The sequence below is a fragment of the Ictalurus furcatus genome, chromosome 3 (genome assembly GCF_023375685.1).
Source record: "Ictalurus furcatus strain D&B chromosome 3, Billie_1.0, whole genome shotgun sequence".
NCBI lineage: Eukaryota > Metazoa > Chordata > Actinopteri > Siluriformes > Ictaluridae > Ictalurus > Ictalurus furcatus.
In genome coordinates, this window is record NC_071257.1 from 35691546 (window position 1) to 35703597 (window position 12052).

General features: G+C 36.6%; 1 protein-coding gene across 1 annotated transcript; it reads right to left on the reverse strand.

The window, feature by feature from the left end:
- Positions 1-706: 706 nt before the first annotated feature.
- dctd (dCMP deaminase) lies at positions 707-7241 on the reverse strand. Its single transcript, XM_053622160.1, has 6 exons — positions 6949-7241; positions 6081-6192; positions 4860-4995; positions 3071-3187; positions 2398-2494; positions 707-1936 (listed from the first exon to the last, which is right to left on the reverse strand). The coding sequence occupies exons 1-6, from the start codon at positions 6987-6989 to the stop codon at positions 1804-1806; spliced, it is 636 nt and encodes a 211-aa protein (XP_053478135.1). The 5' UTR covers positions 6990-7241; the 3' UTR covers positions 707-1803.
- Positions 7242-12052: the final 4811 nt, after the last annotated feature.

Consider the following 12052-nt stretch of genomic DNA (forward strand, 5'->3'; position numbering starts at 1 on the left):
ATGCTCTGGTTTCAGGGCACTTGACCCACTACACCAGAAACAATGCTGGCTTCATGTGTCTCCGAGGCATCAATTTAAGCATCAAAGAATTAAACACAATACTGGAAGGAAGAATGGCCAATAATACTGGCTGGTGAGGGAACGACTGTTTATAGACTTCTAGATGTTCCACGGCATTAAAAGTAACGATAAATGGTATAAACTGGTGTACTACTTTATAATAAATAAATAAATTGTATGGCAATAACTTTGAAAGCAAATCATACAGAAATATGAAAGATATTACACACATCTGGCCTGTATGAGAAGGTGGCAAGAACAGAGACACTCAAAAGATCCTTCAACAAACCGGCAGAAGGTTTTGTGGTCAGATGAAACCAAAGAAGAGCTTTCCGGAATGAATGCCAGCACAGTCCAACACCAAATCAACACCACCAGAACTGTGAAGCATGGTGCTGGAAGAATAATAATCTGGGGATGCTTCTCATCTTCAGGCACTGTGGAACTTGAGATCGAGTTGAGGGGAGGATGGATGGAGCCAAGTTCAGGGAGATTCTTTGGAAGAACCTGATAAAAATCTGCAAAACATATTTTAGCCTTACAATGAACCCAAGCAAAGGCCAAAGATACCACGCAGTGTCTTGTAGGAACAAGGTGGCTGTTCTGGCGTATCAGCGCATTGATATAGATAGTCGGACTTAATATATAATGGATAAACAATGTTTATTCAGCGCGGCTGTCCAAGTATACAAGTCCGTACATCATTTTATCCCAATAAAATATCTCTGAATACGAGAATTTAATTCAGAGCAATCTTCCAGCATAGCTACAGCAAAGTGTTACATTTCCAAACAACGACCGAAGCCAAGACTCAGGACACGTCATAACACAGTTAATACGTAATTCAATTGAAAACAACAAAAGGAAAATGAATAAAATGACGAAGCTTCAAACGGAGGATGGTTACGATTTGTTCGTTTAAAATCAGTAAACTGCAAACAAAAGGTTTTAGCCAGGAAGCAGAGTGAAAAGGCAGCGGATATATTACAGGGCTGTAAGTCATTTAAAAACGATATATAAAAGTAGGCTGTTCACTTAAATGCTGAGAAGCACACCCCGTGTTAAACAGGTTCTCGTGCTAGAAATGCCTTCAGAACTTCTATAAATGTCGGTGTTTCACTATTCAGCTCATCAAATTACACAACTGCCTCATGACATTATTTCAGTAACGCTCAGTATTCAGTAATTCACCGTTGGTGATGTTTCAGCTGGCATTTCAGCACTTTAATAAGTACTGGAACAATAACGGGGCATCTGGTAGTTAAGCATTTTCACCGGTTCTTAAATTTCAGTACTGTGTGTTAAAGATTTGTCCAGTTTAGTGATGTTTGTGGTCATTTTCAGTAGATTTCCAACCTACTGAAACCCATCAGTGTTTTACGGACGTGTTGATCTGTTACGGCGGGACTTTACTTTCATGTTTTTGTATTTCAGCACTTCGGTGTTACAGTAACGTTTGATTATTCGGTTATATTTGGAATTTTCAATAATTCAGCGATCAAAATGTACTTTGAACGTTTGGTATGTTAGTAACGTTCTGAACGTCTGAATTTCATAATGTCCGGTATTTCGGTAGTTTGCTGTTTTTCTGTGATAACCGCTGAAAGACCAAACCTCAGTATTTCAGTACTCACCTATCGTGAAGTTTCTGTAACTTACTTCAGCGATGTTCGGTATTTGAGTGATCCCTAAAATATTTAATATCATACAGAAGACCAACGTTTCAGTTCAGAATTCTTTTTTTCAGTTTTTGTTCTGTGTTTCAGCACTTCCGCCATTTACAGCCGGTGTACAGCCTCCGTTACACTCGCGCTGTGTGGAGAGACCGATGGAGTCAAAACTGATAACGATCTTGTTACGCTTCGGCTGAAACTGCCTGAAAAACACAAAACGGAATTTAAAAAAAGAATTAAAGAAGAACTATAAAGTGCAATCTCCTGTATCTCCTGTAAGCCAATGTCTTTTTGTGACATCATTTCCTTTTCGCCACTGCAAAGACTTTAACGTTTGTTTGTTTTGTTTTTTTAAACCATAACAGGATACAGAAATGACAAATGCTTTAGCTAGCTCGCTGAGAAAGTGGACACCCCCCGTACTGCTGTATTATAATACTGTGGGGGGATTTCATTTTATTTTCCAATTAATAACAACAGGTAATATATTTGTTTTTGCCCATGACAGGGTTGAGGGGGGCGTGAGTTCTCAAAAACAGGAAATGGGGTTCATGGTGGAGAATAATCCAGACGTACGAGTGTCTATAACAGAACTCCCCCACCCTCTGCTGTCTGGCTCATAAGCAGGGACGTAAACACTGACCTCACCTGTGCCGAGACTCACCTGTACGGGATACGCGCCAAATCCAGCAGTCTTCTGGAAGCTTCCATCTCCGGGGTGCTGTGGTATTTATCTGACAAATAAACTACCTCTTTTATACCTGAAGTGAACATACAGAAGTAACGCTGGAGGTTAGAGAGATACAGAGAGGTAGAGGTACACACACACACACACACACACACACACACACACACACACAGATAGTGGCATCTTTAAAGCTTAAGTGTCCAACAAGATCACAGTTTCTAAAGATTTTTATGTGAATCTCTTTTTAAAATAATTAAATAAGGCCGTGGCAATCACTGTTAGTATTTTAGAACTGAAATGACTCAATTCTCTCATCTACAAATAAATTCATATTTCATCATGCACAAAGCAAAGCGTGGCTACGTGGATGACTTCAGAGAGCCGAGAGGGCGTGGCTAAGTGGATGACTTCAGAGAGCCGAGAGGGCGTGGCTAAGTGGATGACTTCAGAGAGCCGAGAGGGCGTGGCTAAGTGGATGACTTCAGAGAGCCGAGAGGGCGTGGCTAAGTGGATGACTTCAGAGAGCCGAGAGGGCGTGGCTAAGTGGCTCAAGACAGAGAGCCGAGTGGGCGTGGCTAAATAGACAATTAAACCAGGTTACAGCTTTATAAATCGGGAGTGCAGGGGTGTGGGTGTGTGGTGTCCTCACCTGATTGGATGATGAGTTTCGCACACTCGTTACAGGGAAACAGAGCGACGTACATGGTGCAGCCTTTCACATCCGCCGAGTTTTTATTCATGATGGCGTTCATCTCAGCGTGACACACTAAAACACACACAATTTTTTTTAATAAAAAAAATACAATACATATAATCAACAATAAACCAATAGAAATAAATGAAAATAATTAGCAGTGAGGAGTGGGATACGGTTAAAAATCAGAACGAAATACCAAAAGAACTTAACTTTCATAATAAATAAATAAATATAAATTGTTACTTCATTTTGCTTATTTACATTTTAATAAACCTACATAAACATACAAAAGGTTATTTATATCAGTGCCAGACACAATGTTTTTATAAATAAAGAAAAGTTTTTAATTCTCTAGATATGAGCAGCAGATAGAATGATCGGTTCTGGTTTGGGCTGCGTCCCAAATCACACACTACCGCACTAACTAATATCACAAATCAGATTTAATGCACCGAAGGTGGTTTGGGACACAGTCAGACGGGGCAAATCGTCCAAATCTTACATCCTGTAGCTTTAAAATGAATAAATCAAATAAGATAAAGAGATTAAGATGCACACACACACACACACACACACACACACCATTTAAAATTGTAAGTGTGTTAGAGTGTGAACAGATGTTCGCTCTCCAGAACAGCAGCACAGGAAGTCCCAGGCTAATCGTTCTCTCTGCCAGCATTAATTACAGAGTGAAGAGCTTCATTAGCAGCTGGATGCTGATGTGCTGAGGACCGCGAGCACCCGAAATTCTTGACAATCCGCTTTCAGGCGTGAATAGAAAGCGTTCGGCCCAAAAACTCAGTGTGTTAGGTGTAAAAATGGCGTAGTAGTAATAATAATAATAATAATAATAATAATAAGCTGCTGAATTCTCTCAGAAGGTGTTGATTCATTTTCTATAACAGGTTTATATTTATGCGCTCGATCTAACACCTTATAGTTTCCATAGCAACAGCTCGTTCATTAAAAACCGTGTGTAATCGTTGACGTTGTGAAGTTTTCTGTTAATGTAACATTTACGGAAGGAGTCTCCAGTGTCAGAGGTAAAGCTGCAGCTTTAAGTTCTCCGTCACCTTCAGGACAGAGGAGTTTACGCTTCTGCGCGGTTTCTCGGTAAGCTGCGTGTATTTCGAGAAAAGAGAGAGAAAAAAATAAAGAGAGGGTCTTTAATATATAAAATCTGTCATTATTAACAAGTGGCTGTGGAATAAGAGGAATAAAACGCTTTGGGACGTGCTGTTACGTGCTGTCACCACACAGTATTTTATTCCATACATAAAAATGTAAGCTTTTATTTATTTATTTTTAACCTGGGCTAGTTAGTTCATGTGGAGCTTAGAACCATTTTTATTACTAATCATGTTAAATTACAACAATATTTCTAGCTAGAACCTCCACACAATATGATACTCAGGCTATATTTTGTAGTGTATGCTCGTTATCTAGACAGATTACATCATCTAAATGTTTTTCCCCTCGAAGTTTCTCCTCCCGCACAACCACATGCAGAACACTAACTGCTTCTTTGGCACCATCTAGTGGATAATAACGATACTGCAGCATTAAAATTCTACTAAAAACAAAGCACCAACAGCTGTGTTTCATATAACGTCTGCCTCCATATTTACACTTATTATTATTACTATTATTATTGTTGTTATTATTAATGTGAATATAAACTCTGGTGTAGACACAGCTGGGTAAAAACCCCAGCAGGCTGCAGTGATGCAGGGAAACTGACCGTAGGGATATTTAGTGTTCAGTCTGTCATCAGCGGCTCGAGCCCAGGGCAAGAGATCATCATCACAGCCATTAGGCATCCCGTTATAACCGATCCCGACAATCTTATTCTCCTGATTCACAATACACGCTCCCACCTACACACACACACACACACACGAAGAGAGCTTAGATTAATGCGTTTTACAGAAAGAAAGAAACAAATGACACAAAAAAACAACTAAAAGAAACCAATAAAAGTGTACGTGTGAAAGAGATAGATAGATAGATAGATAGATAAACAAAAGATTGGAAAGAAAAAACTAAAAAGAAACAAATCAAACTAAAAGAAGTGAAAAACAAAGAGACAAACTAAACAAAAAATTAACAAGAAACAAAACAGAAATTAAAAAAAGGCAATGGAAAAAAGAACATGATAAAAAATAAATGAAAAACGAAAAACAAAGAAACAAAACAAATGAGCAAATGGAAATGAAAAACAAAAGTAAAACAAAAAGAGAAAAAAAGAAAGAAAAATTACAAAAGAACAGAAAGAAAAAACTAACTAAAGAGAAACCAATCCAAATAAAAGAAGTGAAAAATGAAGAGAGAAACTAAACAAAAATGAACAAAAAACAAGAAACAAAACAGAAATAAACAAATTGGAAAAAGTAAGAAAGAATCAAACAAAATGAAATGAACATGAGAAATAAAAAAGTGACAAGAAACAAAAATATTTTTTTTAAAGAGAAACAAAAGTGAGCAAAAGGAAATGGAAAACAAACGTATACAAAAAGAAGAGAAAGAAATGGAAAGAAAGAAAGAAAGAAACCTTGATCGCAAAACGAACACGAAAGAAAACTTACCCAAGTATACATTTAAAAAATTTATTCCAAAATGATTTCTGTATTTGTTAGGAAGCTCCACGAAAACAGATTTCTCCACCTTCCTTTTATTCAATTTTAATTGTTTATCGCTGTTAAAAATGGAGGTTTTGACAGAGCAGCGTTACAGAAACACGAGTGTAGATTTACAATCTCTAACCCGAGACTTCACGAGGAAGAAAACCTTGAGACTTAAAGGGAACCCTTCCTGGGTGATGGGATTATAAATCGCTCCTGTACACAGGTGTAGAAGAGTACAGACAGACAGGGCTGTGTGTGTGTGTGTGTGTGTGTGTGTGTGTGTACAGCATGTTCAGTATGAGTGAATCAGATTTCTGATGATTACAGCAGCTTGATACCTGTGAGCTCGGATCTTTGCTCCTCTGAGCAGACAAAAATGCAACAGCCATGAAATATTCAGACCACTCCAGGTAGTCCTGCCTCTTCCTCGCCTCGCCGGGGACGGCCATGCTGTAAGGGTTGGAGGGAAACACTCTGTATTACACAGAAACTAGTCACAGGAAGACGTTCGGAGGGAAACATGGTGGCAGAATAATTTCACAATTTTAGAAAAAGAGTATTTGCCGTGACAACGTGCAGGAGTTCTTATACAGTTGACTGCAAAAGTTTGTACACCCTTGGGACAATATGAAAACACACACACACACCACTCCCTTTCTGATGACGTCAAACTACTACACACACAAATCTTATTACTTTTATGATTTATCTTGACGAGTTTGAGTTTTAACCAACGACTCATTGGTTGTGGCGTAATGTCGAGATTTTCTAAATATCGGAACCACCGGAAGTTAGGATTAGCTCACGATGCTAAGTGTAATTTTAACCGAACTCATTTTTATCTGAGGATTTTACCAACACGTCTGAGGGATAATGTTGATGTTTCGGATGTGTTTGTGTCGTTTTTACTGCCACTGCACATTTACACAGCACTTAACGGCCACGTGTCGCTGTCTAGCTGTGTTATTAAGCCTGTGGTCGGCGGCCATGTTTCTCAGTTGCCTAACAACAGTGCTCGCGCAACTTCACCTCGCGCACTGTGCGATTTCATTAAAAACATTCAATTAATTGTAGTAGTATTACTAAATCTCATTGTTTGATGGCATTGTATATATTTTAATGACTCGGGGAATAAATAACGATGGGACGGAGTAACATTATCTAGTCTTATATACAGACATGTTTATTTATATTTTCTAAACTTACCCATCGCTCGGAGCGGATGTGTTATTTCCCTCCTGATTCATCCTGCACTTTGTTGACGAGAAGCTGAAGACGTCAACACACAAACACCGGGGGAAAATCACGCGGATCAAAATTTCCCGCGAAAACCCAACAGCGGACCAATCAGATCAGAAGGCTTCCCGGAAATGACGCGTGCATATTGAAGACAGTCAATTCTGCGCAATGAAACGCAGCAAAACATTCGTATTTAAAATTAAAGCTCTTTAAAAAAATTTAAGAAAAAGTTTTTAAAAAGTAAAAAATTCAGCTGTAAAAATCAATAAAAATTTTGTTGTGGTTTATTTGAAGCATGTTTGACTGTTATAAGTGAATTATATTTATATTGTTCCACATCAAACTATTACATATTCATTAAAAACTTGTGCTACAAGAATATTTCTAGATGAAAATAGACGAATCAATAAAAAAATTAAAAAGAATATTTCTCCAAAGAATTTTAAGATGTAAAAACCTAGAAACATTCATGAAACAATACAATTTAATTATTGTATATAAACAAAAGTTTTAGAATATAAGTAATTGTAACATGCTTTAAAATTTACCACCAAAAATACAAATATTGAACTTTTTTTTATTTGTATTGAAATTCATTTTCACTCTTTTAACATTATGTTCAGTACCAACCTTATAAACCTCTATTATTGTTTTTTGTGCCTTATTTTTAAGTGTTATAACTGGTTTACTGTTCTAATTGAGTTGTATTTTATATATTTCTATTACTTCAAATATATTTCTCTATTTTTTACTCTTTACTTTTATATTCTTTTATAAATATTTAACAGCTCGGTGTGTAATTGGCCACTGAAATAACAATAAAGGTATTTGTATTTGTAATTTGTCATTAATAATTAAGTAATACATTTCGAACTTATTCAGCCTTGTTTTAAATACACGTAGCATTTTAACCTAAATTTCCTCAAACAAGCTTTGAAACGACTGACACAGGTTCAGTTATAAGAATACACATTATTCTCTGTGTGTTAGGTGAAAGAATCAGTCTGAGTGTGTGTGTGTGTAATAAAGCAACCATCCTGTGAAATAAAATGTATAAAAACACAAATGCATCTATGTTGTTTCTGTTTCTGTGGTGTAGCGTTTCCTGTTTCTAACGTGTTGGGTAATCCTGTGGTTTAACTTTCTCTTTTCATTTAACCGCAGGCACGTGGCACTGAGATCTGTTCCACAATACCTGAAATTAATTTAAATACTCTTATTGTTAATTTGTCAAGATTTAAACAAAACAGCACTCCAGGTAGATATGTACATTAGACTACAGAATCGTTCTTAGACCTGTAATTGATATTAGATCAGGTTCTGTAGGGGTTAAAATATGATATCACCAAAACTGGACTGCTTGCATGAAACTGCCTTTTCATTTTAATCACATCTATAACATCAGTTCATCACAATAAAAATGGATGAAAATATACTTATTACAACTTATTTAATACATAAAAAAAGTTCATTATATTAAAATTATACAGCTATATGAATAGGTTTGAAATATATATATATATATATATATATATATATATATATATATATATATATATATATATATATTAAACCAATTTGTTTGTGTTTATTTGTTACATATTTCTTTTTTTTTTTTTGGACTATTATGCCTAAACTTGTATGCAACATGGTAACCATGGTAACCAACCATATGCAAATTCATGAGAAAAGGTACAAACCATATTTTATTCTGTATTAGTAGAATGACGACAGAATACAATTTAAAAATTATAATAAAATGATTAAAATAAATTAAATGTAAAAATATAAATAAATATTCATATTATACAAATATATCTGGTCAATGATGTGCAGCAGTTAAAACCTGAAATTTTGCATAATTATATTTTATTACTGTATTAGTCACAATTCTTTATTGCTATTTCTAGGCATTGTGTGTCTTGGTGTTTTAAAAGTATTAATTATTTATATTAATAGTTAATTTTCCATGAACAGCTGGACAGTTGTATTTGTTTATTGTTCGATCCGTTGTTTGGGTTTTTTTTAAATGAAAAACACTTTGTATTGGTTTAGATTTCTATTTTATTCATTTGGTCGATGCTTTTATTCATCATCATCGTCGTCGCCATCATCAGCATCATCATCATCAATTCATTCCTACTTCTTCAGATATCCTGGTCATGGGTCATGGCAGAGCTGGAGACTATTTTATATACATTTAGCAAGTAAATAAATATTGAATTCGAAATGTAGATAACGGGTCAGAAAAGGGCAGCTTTATTGGATTAGGTAAAAATTATTTCAATTCAAGGATACAATGAACAAATCGTGTCATGTATATGTTTAAAATAAACTATAATTACAGTACTGGAGAGAAAAACAACTCTTAACCAAATTGGTTCCAGGACACGGTTTTAGCTAAAAGAGGTGAATAACAGTAGACCTCAGACTGTTAGGATGGCTGACCACACCTTCCCCTCGCTCAGACTCAGCACAGGATATCCACAGGGCTGCATCCTGTTACCATGACTCTACACACTGTACACCTATGACTACATCGCCAAACACAGCTCCAACACCCTCGTAAAGTTTTCTGATGGCACAATGATTATCACTAACGATGATGAGGGAGGAAGGGAAACTCCTCGTGGAGTGGTGCACCGACAACAACCGCTACCTCATTGGCAGCAAAACCAAGGAGATGATTCATGACTTTAAGAGGATGAGCAGAGCGCATGTAGCACTGAGCATGGAGGGGACGATGGTGGAAAGGGTGAGAAGCTTCAACTTTCTCACACGTCGTCAAAAAGGTCTCGACTTCCTCCGAAGGCTGAGAAGGTCTATAGGTCCACGGTGGAGAACATTCTAACTGTGTGGTACAGCAGCTCCACTGTTCCTAAACGCAAGGCCCTGCAGATAATGGTGACCACCACCCAGCACATACATCACTGCAGCTGCCCTCTCATTAATCCAGGACAATTACAACAAAAGATGTCTGAGGAAAACCAGCAGCACCACCTCTATCCCCATTCCACTTTCAAACTCTACCATCTGCAAAGAAATACCAGAACAACCCAACCAGAAACACCAGATTCAACAACAGGTTCTACCCCTGAGCTGTTAAACTGGTCACACCAGCAACACCCAGTAGAACATGAATACTGTACACACACTACAGACTGTTACTGATCTAAATCCTGATCCTAACAGCTAGACTCAGCATATCTACACAATAACCTTCACTAACTATGGGACTGTTAGAATTGAACTCCATAATACTCCATAACATCAAGGCTGTTAATGTTCATTTACTTCAGTGTACACTTGTTAAAATAACTCCTGCGATCCTGTTTACTGTACACTTCATTTATCTGATTTACTTCTTACATACTGTTCACTGTCCATGTATACTGTATGTATAGATACTACAAATCACCTGTGCTGTATAAATCGCTTAAGGAACTTCATATTTATTGTTTAAATATAGTTTGCACTTTAAAAATCTACCTCTTTCCTTTGACCTACAGTTACTCTTCAATGCACATACCTGACATTTACTGTCTAGGCATCTATTGACTGTCTTTGTCTATTGTCTGTACAGCCCCTGTACTGGTATAACGACAATACAATCAAACTGAATTGAATCGAATAACAGAGACAGAACAGATCAGATACCCAGTGTATCAGTCCAATACCAGTCAAAAATGGTGGATCGGATATCAGAGAAAAGAAAACATATCAGATATCAGATCCTGTGGCAAATGACAAAAACTGGAATTGGATTTGGAATAAAAAGACATTTATTGTTCGAACTGGGAATGTTTACATATAGATGTTTTTTTTTTCTTTAGTTAAGATTTATTTTATTATACAATTTATACAATATTCTTTCTTGTATTTACAGTGTAAGTGATTTTAGTGTGAAAGAAAACTTTGTGAAACTGTGAAGCTTAGTAGCTTTTAAGAAAACCGTATGGGATGGATATCGGTATCGGCTGATGCTCATGGTTTCGGTATCGGTATCGGAAAAGTAAAAGTGGTATCGTGCCATATCTAATAAATAATCCTTAATATAATCCAGAAAATAAATAAATACTTGATAAAAAAATGATATTGCAAGCGTCATGCTGTTTATCTCAACTTATTGCACCTTAATTCTTATTTACTTCGTTTAATTTAGTCACCATTTGCATTACCGGTATGCATTATACTCTTTACCTTTACCTGTACACTGTTATCTTAACTTATTGCACCTTAGCCTTAATTATTTCATTTAACTTCCTGTGCGATTTGCGCTACTATTTGCATGCTAAATGGCCAGGTGTTGCCTGTTTCCTGGAACTCTCAACATGCAGTCCAAAGAGGTGTCGGTGTAGGTGAAGGAGGCCATCATTGGGCTGAAAAAAACAAAATAGACCTATCAGAGAGAGAACAGAAACTAGAGTGTCCTAATCAACAATCTGGTACAGTCATAAAAAGAAGTGATACACTGACGAGCTCAGCAACACCAAAAGGCCTGGAAGATCACAGAAGACAACTAAAGTGGATGATTGCAGAATTCTTTCCTTGGTTAAAAAAAAAAAAAAACCTTCACAGCATCTAGCCAAGTCAAGAACACTCTGGAGAAGGAAGGCGTATCACTGTCAAAGTCTACAATCAGGAGACGCTTTAATAAATGTAACTACAGATGTTTACCTCAAGATGCAAACCACTGGTAACACTCAAGAGCAAAAAGACCAGATTAGACTTAAAGGATAAAAAAAAATTATGAATAAATTAATAACTGTAAAAAAGCAAAACAAAACAATTTTTTTAAAGCCTGCCCAGTTCTGGAACAAGATTCTTTGGAGAAATGAAACCAAGATTGAAGATTATGGAGAAGGAAAGCAGGGTCATGATACAATGAAAAAAACAGTACATCACATCATCTGTCAAACCTGGTGGAGGCAGTGTTATGGCGTGGGGATGTACGGCTACCAATGGAACTCGGTCGCTGGTGTTTATTGACGATGTGACTGCTGATAGGAGTAGCAGGATGAATTCTGAAGTGTATAGACCTTTACTTTCTGCTCAGATTCAGCTTCTTAAG

Coding starts and splice junctions, on each gene's coding strand:
- dctd (XM_053622160.1), bottom strand. CDS start 6,989: ATGAATCAGGAGGGAAATAACACATCCGCTCCGAGCGATGG. Junction 3,188..4,859: donor GAACACTAAATATCCCTACG/GTCAGTTTCCCT, acceptor TGTGTGTTTTAG/TGTGTCACGCTGAGATGAAC. Junction 1,937..2,397: donor TTGGCGCGTATCCCGTACAG/GTGAGTCTCGGC, acceptor TGTGTTTTTCAG/GCAGTTTCAGCCGAAGCGTA.